We start from the raw sequence: 19,703 nt of genomic DNA on the forward strand, positions 1-19,703 counted from the left end.
CCTGGCTGTCACCAGGGGAATGTGGCTCCTGGCACGGTGACACGTGGCACACCAGGGCACTGCCAGCCGTGTGTGTCCTGTGCCAGGGCTCAGCCCCCTGGGTTCCATTCCAGAGGCAATTCCAGAGGGGCAGGAGCAGCAGCTGGACACTGGACAAGGGATGATGCTCAGGGAGGAGAGAGCCAGGACAGCCCGTGGTGGGAGCAAACTAATCAGGATCACAAAGTCAGGGAATCCTGGAATGGGTTGGGTGGGAAGGGACCCCAGAGCCCCTGCAGTGCCAGCCCTGCCATGGCAGGGACACCTCCCACTGTCCCAGGCTGCTCCAGCCCCAGTGTCCAGCCTGGCCTGGGGCACTGCCAGGGATGCAGGGGCAGCCCCAGCTGCTCTGGCAATCCCAGCCCAGCCAGGAATTCCTCATTGCCAAGATCCCATCCCTGGCTGCCCTCTGGCACTGGGAGCCATTCCCTGGGTGCTGTCCCTGCAGGCCTTGGCCCCAGTCCCTCTGCAGCTCTCCTGGAGCCCCTGCAGGCCCTGCCAGGGGCTCTGAGCTCTCCCTGGATCCTTTCTCTCTCCAGGCTGGGCACCCCCAGCTCTCCCAGCCTGGCTCCAGGCAGAGGGGGCAGGAGGATCCCAGTGGGCTCAGGACACAGGGGTTTAACAGTCCCAGTTCTCCAGCCCAGCTCAGTAGAGTGCTGGATATTCCCAGTGGCAGGACAGGAACCTTCCCCTGCCTGCTCCCAGCACAGCCCAGTCCCCCCCAGTCCAAAAGGCTCCCACGGCTGCTTATCCAGCAGGATCCTGATCCCACACATGCCTGGAGCCACGGGGGGAGGCAGGAGCTGAGCCCACTCCAGCCCTCTTTGCCCTGCAATCACACCCACCCCTCCCAGCGTGCTGGGCCAGAGGGAGAGCAGGATTTAAGGAATTCTGATCCGAGCAGACACCACAGGGCACAGCAAAGCCCCCGGGAACGTCCCGGCCTCTCCCGGCTCGCAGCTCCTGGATGTTTCTTCGGCAGGAGCAGCCCAAAGCCGTGTGCCTGCCAAGTGGAGTAATCCAATCTCACGCTCCAGGGCATCCAGGGGCGAGGAGGGAGCGGCCTCTCTCCTTCCTGCCGCCCAAGACTTGGGAAAAGCAGGATGCGAAGCGGAGCTGCCGCAGCCAGGGCCGCTGCGGGTCAGCTCCGGGGGCAGATCCCGCGCTCCATTACACATCCAGCACATGCTTCCCCGGGAGCCGCGGGAGCCGCGGTCACATCTCATTTGTTCCCTGGCAGCAGGAGGCAGCAGCCGGCCAGCGGCTCCCGGCGGCGCGGCCCCGATCCGTGCGGGAGCGGCAGCGGGGACGGGCCCGGCCCCTCCGGCCCCCAGCGCCCCTCCCCGGCAGCAGCGACTCCCGAGAGCCCGCACAGGGGGGGTGAGCCGGCTGAGAGGGGATGCAGGACACGGGATGCAGATAGCAGCACATGGATGCAGCAGGACACGGGATGCAGCAGGACATGGATGTGGCAGAACATGGATGTAGCAGGACACAGGATAAATCAGAATACAGGATGAAGCAGGACATGGGATGAAGCAGGGTGTAGGACATGGGATGCAGCAGGACATGGGACTCAGCACGACACGGGATGTAACAGCACATGCAAGCAGCAGGGTACAGGATGAAGCAGGACATGGGATGCAGCAGGACATGGGATGAAGCAGAATATGGGATGCAGCAGGACATGGGACGAAGCAGAATACAGGATGTAGGACATGGGATGCAGGAGCACATGGATGTAGCAGGACACAGGATGCAGCAGGACACGGGATGCAGCAGGATACAGGATGCAGCAGCACATGTATGTAGCAAGACACAGGATGAAGCAGGACATGGATGCAGCAGGACATGGGTGTAGCAGAATATGGGATGCAGCAGGATACAGGATGAAGCAGAACACAGGATGTAGGACATGGGATTCAGCAGGACACAGGATGCAGAAGCACATGTATGTAGCAAGACACGGGATGAAGCAGGGCATGGGATGCAGCAGGACATGGATGAAGCAGAATATGGGATGCAGCAGAATACAGGATGAAGCAGAACACAGGATGTAGGACATGGGATGCAGCAGGACATGGGATGCAGGACATGGGATATAGCAAGACACAGGATGCAGCAGGATACAAGATGAAGCAGGATACAGGATGTAGCAGGATATGGGATGTAGGACATGGGATGCAGCAGGACATGGGATGTAGCAGGGCATAAGATGCAGCTGGACACAGATGTAGGATACAGGAGGCAGCAGGACACGGATGGAGCAGATGATGGGATAGAGCAGGACTTGCAGCAGGACACAGATGTAGGACACAGGATGCAGCAGGACACAGCGCCTGGAGCAGGGACATCGTGTCTCCCAGGCAGGACAGAGCTGGGTGGCAGCAGGAGCCAAGAGGGACCTCCAAGGTCCCTGCAGGGCCCTGACCCAGTTACAAAGGGTCCCTGCAGGATATGGGATGCAGCAGGATAAGGGATGCTGGAGGACAAGGGACACAGCAGGACACGGGACACAGGGCCAGGGCTCCCACGGGATGCCAGTCCCAGGCAGGACAGAGCAGGGTGGCACAAGGGGCACGCCCAGGTGCCCACCCTCCCTGGGCAGCCACTCCCTGCTCTGCTGGAGCTGCAGGGAGGGCAGGAGGGTCACAGGGGGTGACACAGTGACAGAACGGTGACAGAACGGTGACAGAACGGGCGGCTCAGCACCGCCCCGGGGCCGGGGCTTTTGTCTCCCCCCACGATGCCAGCCCGCTGCAGCCACTTCCCTTATCCAATATTTATTGTGGCTTCTCCTGCCTGCGAGAGGCCCTTTGATAACGGGATTGGAAGGATTATTTTTTTAAAGCTCTGCAGCTGTTTCTTGCAGAGCCAGCACGCTCCGGCTGCTGCTTCCCACGTCCCCCGGGCTGGGAGCAGGGAGGGCAGCTCTGGAATGTCCCTGTGGCACCGGCCAGCCCGGTCACCCCCGTCCCATCACCGCTCCAGGGCACGGGGCTCGCAGCCCTCCCTTGTCCACATTTATCAGGGAAGATGTTTTTCCTCACTGCAAGAGCTGGCCCAGCAAAGCCTCCAGTTTTCCACCCCGGGCTCTGCTTGTCCCCAGTAGTGGGGGCACACAGGGAGGGAGAATTGGGATCAGAACAGGACACAAAACCTCCCAGTCTGGGTGCCCTGGGCAGGGATGGCACAGACCCAGAGCCAGGACCAGCCCGGAGCCAGGACCAGCCCGAGGAGGACGAGGAGGAGGAAGCAGCAAAGGGAAGCAGCTCTTCCTCTGAGAATTGGGAATTCTACCCTTCCCGGCAGTCTGGCAGCAGGACCCTACCCCAAAAACATAGGGGACGTGCCCTAAAGGTGCAGCTGATTCCAAATGCTGATCCCAATCCATAGGAACAGCAGGGACAGACACAGAGCAGCCACAGGGCTGAGATCCGGGGACCTTGGGGTGCTGGGAGGTGACCCTGGGGTGCTGGGATGTGACACTGAGGGGCTGGGATGTGACCCTGGGGTGCCGGGATGTGACCTCAGGGTGCTGGGATTCCACTTTTAGGGATGGTTTCCCTGGGAGCTGGGGACAAGGACCCCCATGCCTGGGGACCATGGGGACATGTCCCCACTCCCAAAGCTCCCGACTGCTGTGCTCCTGGGACAGCATCCACTCTTGGGATGCACAGGGAGCATCCCCAAAGCTGAGGGTGACCTCCTGCACCCCAACAAGGACGGTGGCACTTGGGGAGCCAGAGCCCAGCACCAGGAGTGGCTCGAGTGTCCCCCCACCCGAAAATGTCCTTTAGAGGGGTTTTGCAGGGTCTGGCACTCAGCTCAGCTCAGGAGCAGCTCCCAGGCTCGGCTCTGGCACATCCCCCCGAGCTCTGGGATGATTTGGCCGCGACCAGAGCTCCCAGCAAAGGGACTGACAGCCAGGATCAGAGGAGCCGGGCCGGGCTCAGGAGCGTGGCAGGGCGGGAGCAGGGGCGGGACACGGCCCGGGGCTGCTGGAGCCCCCCAGCCCGCGCTGCCGCAGCCCCCCCTGCAGAGGATGGCTCCCAGCCCAGCCCAGCGCAGGCACGGCTCCGCAGCGTGTCCCAAATCCCGCTGCTCCCAGACCAGCTGACGTAGGGATTTCGGGAGAGAGCCTCCAGCCCCTTTGACATTTCCCTTCCTCTGCTTTCTCCTCGCCCCTCACCAGCACCAGCCCCACAAGAGAGGCTGAGCCTCCCCTGCTCCCCCAGCCCAGCCCAGCCCAGCCCAGCGCCGGCAGCCGCAGCCAAAATTAGCCGGAGCCGATTTGCCGCGGTTGATCAACGGTGCAAAGGCAGGTTGGGATCTTCCTCCTCCTCCTCCTCCTCCTCCTCCCCCTCCCCTCGCAGCCCCTTCCAGCAGCTCCTGCGTCAGCTCTGCCGCTGCGAACGAGCCCCGCTGTGCCGAGCACGGAGGCGGCTGCGGCGCCATCCCTGCCCGCCCGCTCCGTGCCCGAACCCGGCACCGGCACCGGCACGGCCGAGCCCCGGGGAGCGGGACACGGGCCCAGCTGCGGGCACCTGCCCTCCTTCTCCCTGCCGCCTGCGATTCCGGGCGAGGGCAAAAAGAAAAAAGAGCCCCCAAAGTGACACCGAAATGCGGGGGCGCTGCGGCTGCCAAAGGCCAAATTCCAGAGCCCCGTGCGAAGAGCAGGAGCGACCCAACAGGCGGGGAAATTCCAGTCTCCTCCCCGAAAAGCAGGACACGGTGTTTGCTGCCTTTGGGGGCTCCCAGGGACCCCGCAGAGCCGGGGAATTGGGAGCATCCTGCAAACTCTGCCCCCCAACCCACGGGGATCCCACTCCACAGCGCCGGGGGTCGGTGCCCACCATTCCCAGGGGAAAGCTGGATCCCCACCGCTCCTGGGGATGGGGGCGAGATGCTGCTGATCCCAAAGCCACCCCGGACATCCCCTTCCAGAGCCTGGGGGGGCCCCCCTGCTGCTATCCCACAGAACCACGGCGTGTTGGAAGTGCCGGGAGCATCCAGCCGCCCCCTCCAGCAGCTGAGCGGAGCGTGACTGACGGCCCTGGCACAGCTCCTGGCACAGCTCCTGGCACAGCTCCTGGCACAGCTCCTGGCACAGCTCCGGTGGCAGCCGCTGCCAGCGGCGCTTCCCAGCGTTCCAGCGCCGGCACGCGGCCCTGCCGTGCCCACGGGACACCTGCCCAGGTGCCATTTGTCACCGCCACGGGGAGGGGAGGGGACAGCCACGTCCTCATCCCGAGGGATGGGCTCTCAATTCCGGCCTCCCGGAGCCCCTCCGAGCTCGGTGTCCCTGCACTGCTCCCACAGGGAATGCCCAGCACACCCTCCCTGGTTTGGGCAGGTTCTGGGGAGCTCTGCTCCTGTCCCAGCCACATTTGAGCCCCGGAGCAAGCACAGGAGCCATTCCCAACCTCATCCCAGAGGACACAAGCCAGCACTGCCACAGGGATCAGCTCTGAGCAGCTACAGGAGCTCCTGGCTGTCCTGGCAGCTCCAGAGCTTTTCCATCTCTGCTCCATTCAACCCCCAGCATCCAAGAGACCCCCAGGGTCTGCCAAAGGCTTGATCCCATTCCTGCATTCCCCAGGATCTGCCAGGCTTGATCCCATTCCTGCTTTTCCAAGGAGCTGCCAAGACTTGATTCCATTCCTGTATCCCCCCACCAGGATCTGCCAGGCTTGATCCCATTCCTGTTTTTCCCCAGGATCTGCCAGGCTTGATCCCATTCCTGCATTCCCTGCCAGGATCTGCCAGGCTTGATCCCATTCCTGCTTTTCCCCAAGATCTGCCAGGTTTGATCCCATTCCTGCTTTTCCAAGGATCTGTCAGGTTTGATCCCATTCCTGCTTTTCCCCAAGATCTGCCAGGTTTGATCCCATTCCTGCTTTTCCCCAGGATCTGCCAGGTTTGATCCCATTCCTGCTTTTCCCCAGGATCTGCCAGGTTTGATCCCATTCCTGCTTTTCCAAGGATCTGCCAGGTTTGATCCCATTCCTGCTTTTCCCCAGGATCTGCCAGGTTTGATCCCATTCCTGCTTTTCCAAGGATCTGCCAGGCTTGATCCCATTCCTGCTTTTCCCCAGGATCTGCCAGGTTTGATCCCATTCCTGCTTTTCCCCAGGATCTGCCAGGTTTGATCCCATTCCTGCTTTTCCAAGGATCTGCCAGGTTTGATCCCATTCCTGCTTTTCCCCAGGATCTGCCAGGTTTGATCCCATTCCTGCTTTTCCCCAGGATCTGCCAGGTTTGATCCCATTCCTGCTTTTCCCCAGGATCTGCCAGGTTTGATCCCATTCCTGCTTTTCCAAGGATCTGCCAGGTTTGATCCCATTCCTGCTTTTCCCCAGGATCTGCCAGGCTTGATCCCATTCCTGTATCCCCCCAGGAGCACCCAGGCGAGGCCAGGTTGCTGGGACACGATCCCGATCCCAGCAGGACCGGAGCAGCTGGAAGGATCCGACCCTGCGCAGGGACCAGGCCGACTTTCCAAGAAATGTGGCTGCTGCCCATTCCCAGGGAAATTCCAGCGGCTCGGGAGCCGCGGCCGCTGCCTGGGCGAGGCGGCAGCTCCATCTAGTGGGGCCGATGCCACGGATCCTGCCCGGCCCTGCCCAGATCCCGCATCCCACCGGGACCGGCCCGCGCTGCTTCACCTCCCTCCGGCACCGGCTGTGCCCCTGGATCTGGGCTGGGATAGGGATTGCCGGGCACCCATGGGCAGGGATTGCCGGGCATGCATGGGCAGGGATTCCTGGGCATCCATGGGCAGGGATTGCTGGGCACCCATGGGCAGGGATTGCCAGGGCACCCATGGGCAGGGATTGCTGGGCATGCATGGGCAGGGATTGCCGGGCACCCATGGGCAGGGATTGCCGGGCACCCATGGGCAGGGATTGCCGGGCATGCATGGGCAGGGATTCCTGGGCATCCATGGGCAGGGATTGCCAAGGCATCCATGGGCAGGGATTGCCGGGCACCCATGGGCAGGGATTGCTGGGCATCCATGGGCAGGGATTGCCAGGGCATCCATGGGCAGGGATTGCTGGGCATCCATGGGCAGGGATTGCTGGGCATGCATGGGCAGGGATTGCCAGGGCATCCATGGGCAGGGATTGCTGGGCATCCATGGGCAGGGATTGCTGGGCACCCATGGGCAGGGATTGCCGGGCACCCATGGGCAGGAATTGCTGGGCATGCATGGGCAGGGATTGCCGGGCACCCATGGGCAGGGATTGCCAGGGCATCCATGGGCAGGGATTGCCAGGGCATCCAGGGGCAGGGATTGCCAGGGCATCCATGGGCAGGGATTGCCGGGCACCCATGGGCAGGGATTGCCGGGCACCCAGGGGCAGGGATTGCCAGGGCATCCATGGGCAGGGATTGCCAGGGCATCCATGGGCAGGGATTGCCGGGCACCCATGGGCAGGGATTGCTGGGCACCCATGGGCAGGGATTGCCAGGGCATCCATGGGCAGGGATTGCCGGGCACCCATGGGCAGGGATTGCCGGGGCACCCATGGGCAGGGATTGCTGGGCACCCATGGGCAGGGATTGCTGGGCACCCATGGGCAGGGATTGCCAGGGCATCCATGGGCAGGGATTGCTGGGCACCCATGGGCAGGGATTGCTGGGCATCCAGGGGCAGGGGTTGCCGGGCACCCAGGGGTAGGGAACACACCACACCCCCCAGGAGAGGGGCTCAGCAGCATCTCCAGCCTTTGGGAGAAGTGGGAACCAATACATGGGGCAGCCAATCCCCGGGAGGATCAGGAATTGATCCATGGGGCAGCCATTCCCCTGGGAACACTGGGAATTGATCCATGGGGCAGCCATTCCCCTGGGAACACTGGGAATTGATCCATGGGGCAGCCATTCCCCGGGAGGATCAGGAATTGATCCATGGGGCAGCCATTCCCCCAGAGGATCAGGAATTGATCCATGGGGCAGCCATTCCCCCAGAGGATCAGGAATTGATCCATGGGGCAGCCAATTCCCGGGAGGATCAGGAATTGATCCATGGGGCAGCCATTCCCCCAGAGGATCAGGAATTGATCCATGGGGCAGCCATTCCCCCAGAGGATCAGGAATCAGTTGAGATGCAATCCCATCCCCGTGGCCCCACCTGACCAGAGTGAGGTGCCAGGACGCCCCCAGTCCGTGCCCACAAACCAAAGCCCCTCTCTCTCTCTCTCAGGGCTCCCTCCCTTCTCCTGGCACCTCCTCCCACTGCAGCCCTGCTGGGGATCCCAGAGCACCCTGGGATCCACGGCCGTGATCCAGCCCAGGGAAATCCCTCTGGGGTTTGTGCAAACCCATGGAGAGGCCAGGCTGGGAGCTGGGCACCCCGTGCTGTGCCCCTGGTCCCCAAATGTCCCTTCCCAGCCCCGCTCACCTTGGCCACAAACTGTTTGTCCTTCTGATCCAGGTTTGCCGTGGGGGCCACGTAATCCCTCCAGATCCTCAGCTTGCGCTCCTTGGCAAACCTGGCAGGGTGGGGACAGTGGGACATCAGGGCTGGGACACCTGGACGTGCCAGGGGTGGCACTCCCAGCAAAGCACCCGGGAGAGATGGAGGGGAGATCACATCAATCCCACCCCAGATCAGCCACATGGGGCTGGAGTCACTCTGGGCACCCCATGGAGGCAGCTGGGTGCAGTGGAACAATGGGATCAGCTGGGATCAGCTGGGATCAGCTGGGATCAGCAGGATCAGTGGGACCAGCAGGAGCACTGGGATCAGCTGGGAGCAGTGAGAACAGTGGGATCAGCTGGGATCAGCTGGGATCAGTGGGACCAGCAGGAGCACTGGGATCAGCTGGGAGCAGTGAGAACAGTGGGACCAGCTGGGATCAGCTGTGTGCAGTGCTAACAGTGGGAGCAGATGGGATCAGCAGGACCAGTGGGATCAGCAGGAGCAGTGGGATCAGCTCGGAGCACCGGGATGAGCTGGGGGCACTGATAACAGTGGGATCAGCAGGAGCACTGGGAGTAGTGGGATCGGAGGGATCAGCTGGGAGCACAGGGATCAGCTGGGAGCAGCAGGAGAAGAGGGAACCGAGGGAGCAGAGGGATCAGCAGGATCCCCATCCCACCTCTCGGCCGCGCGCAGTTTGTCGGCACCGCGGGTGTAGACGGCGATGGACCAATCCACACAGCGGGCAAAGCCCTCCTTCAGCAGCAGCTCCGTGATGTTCCCGTTCTGCAGGGAGCAGGAGAGGGCTCGGGGTCAGCAGGATTCCCCCAGGCTCAGCAGGATCCCCCCAGGCTCAGCAGGAACCCCCCTGGCCCTGGCCCTGCTCTGGGGGACCTGCACAGCCCCTTCAATGTCCCCTGAGCTCCCAGTGCTACTGGAGACCTCACCAGTGACACCCCCAGGCTCTGCCCTCCTCACAGACCAGGATGTCCCAAACCCACCCACAAATCCCAGTGACACCCCCGGGCTCTGCCCTCCTCACATGGACCAGGATATCCCAAACCCACCCACAAATCCCAGTGACACCCCCGGGCTCTGCCCTCCTCACATGGACCAGGATATCCCAAACCCACCCACAAATCCCAGTGCCACCCACAGGCTCTGCCCTCCTCACATGGACCAGGATATCCCAAACCCACCCACAAATCCCAGTGACACCCCCGGGCTCTGCCCTCCTCACAGACCAGGATGTCCCAAACCCACCCACAAATCCCAGTGACACCCCCAGGCTCTGCCCTCCTCACAGACCAGGATATCCCAAACCCACCCACAAATCCCAGTGACACCCCCAGGCTCTGCCCTCCTCACAGACCAGGATATCCCAAACCCACCCAAGTCCCAGTTCCCCCACTGGGAGCAGCCTGTGACCCCCAAAGCATCCCCAGCCCCCGGAGCCAGCCCGTGCCAGCTCTCACCGGGTGCAGGATGGTGCCCAGGATGTTCTGGTTGTGGCAGCTCTCCAGGACAATCTGCACATCCCTCTGGAGCAGCCGTGACTCCGTGAAGAATTTGGCTTCGGCCGCAAACGGCTCCGGGACCTCGGAGTCAGCCTCACGCTTGAAGGTGGGACACTGCAGGACACGGGGACAGTCAGGGCATGGGATGGACCCAAAACCTCAGGCTGCCTCCATTCCCTGGCTCCAGGGGTGTTTTGGGGACTGAAATTGGGGAATTTGTGTCAGGACAGAGCCCTATGGCTGCCCTGGGAAACAGGGACCGACTCCAGCTCAGGGGACCCCTGGACAGGGACCTGGAGCTGCTGCAGGGCTGGAGCCCCTCAGTTCCCAGGGAGCCAGGCTGGGAGAGCTGGGAATGCCCAGCCTGGAGAGGAGAAGGATCCAGGGAGAGCTCAGAGCCCCTGGCAGGGCCTGCAGGGGCTCCAGGAGAGCTGCAGAGGGGCTGGGGCCAAGGCCTGCAGGGACAGCACCCAGGGAATGGCTCCCAGTGCCAGAGGGCAGCCAGGGATGGGATCTTGGCAATGAGGAATTCCTGGCTGGGCTGGAATTGCCAGAGCAGCTGGGGCTGTCCCTGCATCCCTGGGAGCACCCAGGCCAGGCTGGACACTGGGGCTGGAGCAGCCTGGGACAGTGGGAGGTGTCCCTGCCATGGCAGGGCTGGCACTGCAGGGGCTCTGGGGTCCCTTCCCACACAAACAAGTCTGTGGTTCTTTGAACCTGGACAACAGCAGGAATTTCTCCATGGGAAGGGTGATCAGACATTGGAAGGGGCTGCCCAAGGAGTTCAAGGGATTCCTGGAGGTGGCACTCGGGGCTCTGGGCTGCGGACAGGGTGGGCATTGGGCACAGCTGGGACGGATGGGCTGGGAGGGCTTTTCCAGCCTCAGGGATCCCTGGATCCCGTGAACTCCCAGCACAACCCTGACCAGGGTGTCTGACAGCCCCACCCAAGCCACACCTGTCCCCACCCCACGGTGACACCTCGGGCTGCTCCCAGCCTGGTACCGCAGGTGCAGCAGGTGACAAGGATGTCCCTCCACCCCTCCCTGCTGCAGCCTGGGACCCAGAGAGCTGCAGGTGCCAAGGAGGTCGGACAGGGAAAGAAATAGGCAGAGGGAATGTGGCAGTGGGAATTGGGCAGCGAGAACTGAGCAAGGGGAATTGGGCAGAGGGAATGGGACAGAGGGAATGGGGTAGAGGGAACTGGGCAGAGGGAATGGGGCAGAGGGAATGGGGCAGTGGGAACTGGACAGAGGGAATGGGGCAGTGGGAACTGGGCAGTGGGAATGGGGCAGAGGGAATGGGGCAGAGGGAATGGGACAGAGGGAATGGGGCAGAGGGAACTGGGCAGAGGGAACGGGGCAGAGGGAACTGGGCAGAGGGAATGGGGCAGTGGGAACTGGGCAGTGGGAATGGGGCAGAGGGAATGGGGCAGAGGGAATGGGGCAGAGGGAACTGGGCAGTGGGAATGGGGCAGAGGGAACTGGGCAGAGGGAATGGGGCAGTGGGAACTGGGCAGTGGGAATGGGGCAGAGGGAATGGGGCAGTGGGAATGGGGCAGAGGGAACTGGGCAGAGGGAATGGGGCAGAGGGAACTGGGCAGAGGGAATGGGGCAGAGGGAATGGGGCAGTGAGAACTGAGCAAGGGGAATTGGGCAGAGGGAATGGGGCAGAGGGAATGGGGTAGAGGGAATGGGGTAGAGGGAACTGGACAGAGGGAATGGGGCAGTGGGAATGGGGCAGAGGGAATGGGGCAGAGGGAACTGGACAGAGGGAATGGGGCAGAGGGAACTGGGCAGAGGGAATGTGGCAGTGGGAATTGGGCAGCGAGAACTGAGCAAGGGGAATTGGGCAGAGGGAATGGGACAGAGGGAATGGGGTAGAGGGAACTGGGCAGTGGGAATGGGGCAGAGGGAATGGGGCAGAGGGAACTGGGCAGAGGGAACTGGGCAGAGGGAACTGGGCAGAGGGAATGGGGCAGAGGGAACTGGGCAGAGGGAATGGGGCAGTGGGAATGGGGCAGAGGGAACTGGGCAGAGGGAATGGGGCAGAGGGAACTGGGCAGAGGGAATGGGGTAGAGGGAACTGGACAGAGGGAATGGGGCAGTGGGAATGGGGCAGAGGGAATGGGGCAGAGGGAACGGGGCAGAGGGAACGGGGCAGACGAAAGGGGCTCACCTTGATTCCCGAGAGCATGACGGTGACCAGGTAGAAGTCGGGCAGGAGCAGGGCCCTCACCACACTGCCGTCCCGCACGTGCTCGATGATGGCTGCAGAGTGACACCGGAGCTCAGCCCACTGGGCTGGGGACACGGGACATGGGGACAGGGGGACAGGGGGACACAAGGACACCCTTACCATTGACGGGTTTCTGGTGCAGGGAGTCCACGAAGTGCCGGGGGTTCTCCAGGGTGTACTTGAGGTCGCGCACGGTGTGCGAGCCCGTGCCCTCGCTCCACATGCCCTTCTTGGCGCTGCGGGCCTGCTCCTCCAGCTCGGCCAGCCGGCTCTGCTCGGGGCTAAGGGCACGCCGCACTCAGCCCCGCAGCCTCCGGGGCGCTCGGGGGCCATCCCCGCCCGACCCAACGCAGCTCCTCCCACCGCCCATCCCAGTGGGAATGCAGCGGGAAGCGCCTCTCCTGCCATGGATGGGGAGGAGAGCCCGGGAACCCCTCCAGAGGCTGCTCTGGGCACCACGGGGGAGAGGCAGCAGCGTTCCCGGCTCCCAGCAGGGCAGAGCAAGTCTGGGAGAGCAGGGAAGGCACATTCCATGGGATTCCATGGGATTCCAGGGATCAGCCCGGCCCTGCATGCACAGGCGGCCACTGAGGGGCCACCAAAGTGCCCACAACCACCTCCCAGCCCTGGCACCAGTCCTGCCAAACAAACTCGGGGATATTGAACAGAGCAGCTGGGGCTGCCCCTGCATCCCTGGCAGTGCCCCAGGCCAGGCTGGACACTGGGGCTGGAGCAGCCTGGGACAGTGGGAGGTGTCCCTGCCATGGTGACACTGGAGGGGCTCTGGGGTCCCTTCCCACCCAACCCATTCCAGGACTCCGTGACCCCACAAAGGAGGCTGACCCTGCCCTGGAAGTGTCCTGCACCTCTGGAATGGATCCTGTCCCCACAGCTGCAGCCCTCTCCAACGCCCCAGGATGTGAGGGAGCCCAGGAAAAGCCTCGGCTCTGCTGGCACAGGGATCACCCAGCCAGATCCAGCACCAGCCGTGTCCCAGCACCTCCTCTCCACTGGGAATGAAGGGGACTCAACCCCACCCCAGGAGTGACTTTGGAGGCTCCCAGAGAGTCTCTGCTCCACAGCCCAGGTGCCTCTGCATCCCAGGAAAGGAGGCAGCCCCTGCCAGCCCCTGCACAGCCCCAAAGCCCAGGGGACACCCCAGAGGTGCCGGTGGGATGTGGGCACCTTGGGAGCCAAGGAGCAGGGCTTGGCCCCTGCAGCTGAGGGATCCAGGGGCTCCGTGCCTGAGCACCAGCCTGGGATCAGGATCAGGATGGGGGTGGGATCAGGATCAGGATCGGGATTGGGATCAGGCTGGGATGGGATCAGGATCAGGATCGAGATCAGGATCGGGATTGGGATCAGGCTGGGATGGGATCAGGATCAGGATCAGGATCGAGATCAGGATCAGGATGGGATCAGGATCAGGATTGGGATCAGGATGGGATCAGGATTGGGATTGGGATCAGGATCAGAATGGATCAGGATCAGGATCGGGATCAGGATTGGGATTGGGATCAGGATCAGGATGGGATCAGGATGGGATCAGAATTGGGGTCAGGATCAGGATCAGGATCAGGATGGGATCAGGATCAGGATCGGGATCAGGATCAGGATTGGGATCAGGATGGGATCAAGATTGGGATCAGGATCAGGATGGGATCAGGATCGGGATCGGGATGGGATCAGGATTGGGATCGGGATCAGGATCAGAATGGGATCAGGATCAGGCTGGGATTGGATCAGGATCAGGATCGGGATGGGATCAGGATCGGGATCGGGATGGGATCAGGATTGGGATCGCGATCAGGATCAGAATGGGATCAGGATCAGGATCAGGATCGGGAGCAGGCTGGGATTGGATCAGGATCAGGATCAGGATCGGGATGGGATCAGGATCGGGATTGGGATCAGGATCGGGATGGGATCAGGATCGGGATGGGATCAGCACGCACTTGTTGGCTCGGATGCCCTCCCGCCGGGACGCCAGTCCTTCGGCCACCAGGGACTCAGCAATGTTCTCACCACTGGTGTCTGAGAGAGGAGAGGAGCAGAGGTGAGAGGAGACAGAGGGACACGGGAATGGGGCAGCATTCCCAGAATCCCAGGTAAGCAGTGCTGCAACAACCCCAGAGCTCCCCTGGCAACACAGCCTGGGCTCCCTGAGCCCCTTTCCATGGGCAAATTGCTGCTGCTGTCCAACCTCACCTGCCCTGGCCCAGCCTGAGGCCGTTCCCTCTGCTCCTGTCCCTGTTCCCGGCTGTGCCCTCCTGGCAGGGACTTGTGCAGAGCCACCAGGGCCCCCTGAGCCTCCTTTGCTCCAGGCTCAGCCCCTGCCCAGCTCCCTCAGCCCTCCTGGGGCTCCAGCCCCTTCCCAGCTCCGTTCCCTGGACACTCCAGCCCCTCCAGGGCTCTCCAGAGCTGCCCCAGGATTCCAGGGGGTCCCTGGGCAGGGCCAGCACAGGGCACAGTCCCTGCCCTGGGGCCGTGCCCACGCTGGGGCTGCCACAGCCCAGGGTCCCTCGGCCCCCCCTGCCCCCTGGGCTCGGGCCCAGCCGCTGGCACAGCACCCCCAGGGCCCTTCCCAGCTCTGCAGCGCCCCAGGGGCTGGGGCTGACCCCAGGGCAGCACCTGGCACCCGGCCTGGCTGTGCCTCCCCTGCTGTCCCCAGCCCCCTGCAAGCTCCCTGCTCTCCATCCTCCCCAGGCAGGAGCTGCTGCAGGGAATCTGTCACAGCATTCCCACATTAATGGTGTTTAAACCCTGACAAACTTCATCAGGAAACATTTTCTGCCTCATTTCTCCCGCCCGCGCCGCTCCAGGCGGGGCTGGAGCAGGGATGGGGATGGCTCCAGAGAGGCCCCAACATCCCAACCCTTCCCAGGCTCACTCCCTGCCCACGGGCCCCAGGATGGCCCTGGCTGCAGGGCGGCTCAGGGGAGAGCAGAGCAGCAGCTCCCCAAACCCAAGCTCCAAATCAAACATTGGATTCCATGGTCTTGGATCTCGGGGGTCCTTCCCAGCCAAAATGTCTGTGATTCCAATCCCTCCCTCTGCAGGAGGGGATCCCCATCCCAAAGGGCCTCCCTGGCACAGTGGGAGCTCAGGAGTGCATCATGGCATGTCCTGAGTGGGAAGGGACCCCCAGGGATCACCAATCCAGAGCCAGGACGTCCCAAAATCCCACCCTGCGCAGGAGGGCATTGTCCAAACGCTCCTGGAGCACAGAGGTAACTCTGACAGCCCGGGATCTGTGGGACCTGGCAGCCCTGAGGGTCCCACTGCCCTCTGGGGCAGCCTGGGCCCCATGGGGACACGGGAGGAGCTCCCTGGATGTGCCAGGGTGCAGCAGATGGCCTGGGATGGGCTGGGCAGGGCTCCAAGCAGGCATTGCCCACCTGGGCACATCCAGCTGAGCCCAGGAGCCCCCACGGAGGGAGCTCCAGCCTTCCTGGGCGGGCAGGGGCACTGCTGCAACTCGGGGAGGAGCGGCCATGCCGGGCTCTGCAGCCCTGCACCCGCAGACCCCGGAGCCACGGGGAGCTCTGCCCATCCAGGGCTGCCTCCCTGCTCCCTCTGCAGAGCCCACTGCCCCATCCTGAGCTCCCTGCTCCCTCTGCAGAGCCCACTGCCCCATCCAGGGCTGCCTGCTCCCTCTGCAGAGCCCACTGCCCCATCCAGGCCTCCCTGCTCCCTCTGCAGAGCCCACTGCCCCATCCAGGGCTCCCTGCTCCCTCTGCAGAGCCCACTGCCCCATCCAGGGCTGCCTCCCTGCTCCCTCTGCAGAGCCCACTGCCCCATCCAGGGCTGCCTCCCTGCTCCCTCTGCAGAGCCCACTGCCCCATCCTGAGCTCCCTGCTCCCTCTGCAGAGCCCACTGCCCCATCCAGGGCTGCCTCCCTCTGCAGAGCCCACTGCCCCATCCAGGGCTGCCTCCCTGCTCCCTCTGCAGAGCCCACTGCCCCATCCAGGGCTCCCTGCTCCCTCTGCAGAGCCCACTGCCCCATCCAGGGCTCCCTGCTCCCTCTGCAGAGCCCACTGCCCCATCCTGCCGGCCTTGGGATCTGCCTGGGACCAGCGAGCCCAGCTGGATGAGCCCATCCCTGCTCCTGCTCTGGGAAAGGCTCTGAGTGCCATGGAAAGGCTCTGAGTGCCATGGGAGTGCCTGGAAAGGCTCTGAGTGCCATGGGAGTGCCTGGAAAGGCTCTGAGTGCCACAGGAATGCCTGGAAAGGCTCTGAGTGCCATGGAAAGGCTCTGAGTACCATGGAAAGGCTCTGAGTGCCATGGGAGTGCCAGGAAAGGCTCTGAGTGCCACAGGGAGCCCACCTGCAGTACCGACTCCCCCTTTCCAGCCCATTCCCACATGGAAAACAGCCGAGTCCGCAGGGATGTGGGGCTGAGGGCACCCAACCCCCCCAGTCCCCACTGGGGCTCCCCAGGGACCTCCCCCAAAATCCAGCAGCCCCTTCCCAGTGCCTGGTCCTTCCCTCCTTCCCACGGGACTGCAGTGCCTGGGAGCTGTGTCCAAGCCCCAGGTATCCCACTGGTATCCCAAATGTCCCACAGCAGGGCTGTCCCAGCTGCACACAGAGCTTCCCCTTGCCCCAGCAACAGGGAGGCTCTGGAGGATGAGCTGGGAGCCCAGATCTCACCCCTGGCACCCCCAGGGCACGGGAATTCTGGGCAGGGACAAAGCTGGCGCCTCCAAAGGGCCACGGCTGAGGGGACACAGGGAGGGAGAGCCCCAAAACCCACCCGGAATGCTCGAGGTGAATTCCTTGTGGGATCTCAGCCACAGACAGGCAAGAGATTTGTAACAACAGAAAGGATGGGGAAGGGAAAGCTGTGGGAATTCACCCAGAGCTGCTCCTTGTGTCCATGAGCTCCAGCTCAGCTGGGATCAGCACTGGGCATTTCCCCTCTCCCAAAATTGGGAATCCATGGAGAAGTGGGAATGCATCCAGCTGCTGCCACAGCGTACCCCAACACCTCCAATCCCCACTGCATCCCCCAAAAGGGGGTTTCCAGCTGGATTTGTGCTTAGGGCATTCCAGGCTGAGCCCAGGAATGCTCCTGGAGCAGGGAGAGCAGGGCTGGAGCTTGGAAACCTGGGGGGCTGGACACCCCTCACTGCCCTCCCAGAGCTGGGGGCCATGGAAAATCATGGAAAAGTGATGGGAAAGCAGGCAGGCATCCTCCTGCTGATGGCACAGCCCAACACAGCCCAAACATCCCCTTGTGCTCCCCCCCAGAGCCGCCTTTTCCCAGGTAAAACATCCTGACCCACCTCTTCCCAGGTAATCCATCCTGACCCACCTTTTCTCAGGTAAAACACCCTGGAACCACCTTTTCCCAAGGCAACCCATCCATCCTAACCTACCCATCCTGACCCACCTCTCCCCAGGTCCCCATCCCTGCTCACCTTTCCCCAGGTCCCCATCCATCCTCCCTTTCCCCAGGTACCCCATCCATGCTCCCCTTCCCCAGGTACCCCATCCATGCTCCCCTTCCCCAGGTGCCCGTCCCTGCTCACCTTTCCCCAGGTCCCCATCCATGCTCCCCTTCCCCAGGTCCCCATCCATGCTCCCCATCCCCAGGTCCCCATCCATGCTCACCTTTCCCCAGGTCCCCATCCATGCTCACCTTTCCCCAGGTCCCCATCCATGCTCACCTTCCCCAGGTCCCCATCCATGCTCCCCGTCCCCAGGTCCCCATCCATGCTCACCTTTCCCCAGGTCCCCATCCATGCTCCCCGTCCCCAGGTCCCCATCCATGCTCACCTTTCCCCAGGTCCCCATCCATGCTCACCTTTCCCCAGGTCCCCATCCATGCTCACCTTTCCCCAGGTCCCCATCCATGCTCCCCTTCCCCAGGTCCCCATCCATGCTCCCCTTCCCCAGGTCCCCATCCATGCTCACCTTTCCCCAGGTCCCCATCCATGCTCCCCGTCCCCAGGTCCCCATCCATGCTCCCCATCCCCAGGTCCCCATCCATGCTCCCCGTCCCCAGGTCCCCATCCATCCTCCCCGTCCCCAGGTCCCCATCCATGCTCCCCGTCCCCAGGTGCCCGTCCCTGCTCACCTTTCCCCAGGTAGACCATGCCGTACTCCCGGCCCTGCGGGGTCTTGTACTCCACGGTGAAGCACACCTCCTTCCCGATCAGCTTCTTCCGCAGGAACTCGCGGGCCGGGAAGCCCCAGGGCTGCCGGGAGGGAGGCGCTGTGAGCTGGGGGGATCCTGGGCAGGGCAGGGGCAGCGGCCCCCAGTGCCCCGGGAGCCCCCTTCTCCCCCAGAACTCTGCTGAGAACCGACTCCTGGGGAGGAACACCCACAAAGGGGTCCCCAGAAAGCTCCGGGGGCAGCCCCGGCTCCCATGGAGGCCCTGAGGGCGCCCACGGAGGCTCCGGGTCGGGAAGGGAGCGGGGTTTGCAGCTCTCGCAGCCCCGCCGGGGTTTTGGGGCACGGCAGGCTCGGGAGCGCGTTCCCGTTCCCGGAGCGCGTTCCCGTTGCGCGCTCCCGCTCCGGCACCGGCGGGTGGGCGGGAGCGCGGCCGGAGGTGGGAACATGACGCGCTCATAAACAATTAGCGGGGCTGACAGGCGTCACTTTGGCAGAGAGTGACATTTAGAGGCTGTTGGGAAGACAAAACTCCCCAGGGAGAGCAATTATCTGCCAGCGCTGCTCCCGCCGCCCCCGGCCCGCGGGAGGGGGGCCGGGCCCCGCCGGCACCGGCACCGGCACCAGCACCGGGCGGCTGCGGGACCGTCCGGGAGCCCCAGAGCATCCCCGAGTCCCTGAACAGCCACAGCATGTGCCCCAGAACAGCCACAGCATGTGCCCCAAAACAGCCACCCCATGTGGCCCAGAACAGCCACCCCTGTGCCCCAAAACAGCCACAGCATGTGCCCCAAAACAGCCACAGCATGTGCCCCTGAACAGCCACAGCATGTGCCCCTGAACAGCCACCCCTGTGCCCCAAAACAGCCACAGCATGTGCCCCTGAACAGCCACAGCATGTGCCCCAAAACAGACACCCCTGTGCCCCAAAACAGCCACAGCATGTGCCCCAAAACAGCCACAGCATGTGCCCCTGAACAGCCACAGCATGTGCCCCTGAACAGCCATCCCATGTGCCCCAGAACAGCCATCCCATGTGCCCCAGAACAGCCACCCCTGTGCCCCTGAACAGCCACAGCATGTGCCCCAAAACAGCCACAGCATGTGCCCCAGAACAGCCACAGCATGTGCCCCAAAACAGCCACAGCATGTGCCCCAGAACAGCCACCCCTGTGCCCCAGAACAGCCACCCCTGTGCCCCAAAACAGCCACCCCTGTGCCCCAAAACAGCCACAGCATGTGCCCCAGAACAGCCACAGCATGTGCCCCAAAACAGCCACCCCATGTGCCCCAGAGCAGCCACCCCTGTGCCCCTGAACAGCCACCCCTGTGCCCCAAAACAGACACCCCTGTGCCCCTGAAC

At 63.3% G+C, this 19,703-nt stretch overlaps 1 protein-coding gene across 1 annotated transcript in view; it reads right to left on the reverse strand.

The window, feature by feature from the left end:
• LOC118697883 (staphylococcal nuclease domain-containing protein 1) overlaps positions 1–19,703 on the reverse strand; it is an 81,743-nt gene that overhangs the window by 55,283 nt on the left and 6,757 nt on the right. The window contains exons 3-9 of the mRNA XM_036400879.2: positions 18,305–18,425; positions 14,178–14,256; positions 12,343–12,503; positions 12,163–12,254; positions 9,943–10,098; positions 9,147–9,253; positions 8,447–8,537 (exon numbers count right to left, since the gene is read on the reverse strand). Coding sequence (XP_036256772.1) covers positions 8,447–8,537; positions 9,147–9,253; positions 9,943–10,098; positions 12,163–12,254; positions 12,343–12,503; positions 14,178–14,256; positions 18,305–18,425 — 807 coding nt within the window. The remainder of the gene's footprint in view (positions 1–8,446; positions 8,538–9,146; positions 9,254–9,942; positions 10,099–12,162; positions 12,255–12,342; positions 12,504–14,177; positions 14,257–18,304; positions 18,426–19,703) is intronic.

This window comes from Molothrus ater, chromosome 5 (genome assembly GCF_012460135.2).
Source record: "Molothrus ater isolate BHLD 08-10-18 breed brown headed cowbird chromosome 5, BPBGC_Mater_1.1, whole genome shotgun sequence".
NCBI classification, from domain to species: domain Eukaryota; kingdom Metazoa; phylum Chordata; class Aves; order Passeriformes; family Icteridae; genus Molothrus; species Molothrus ater.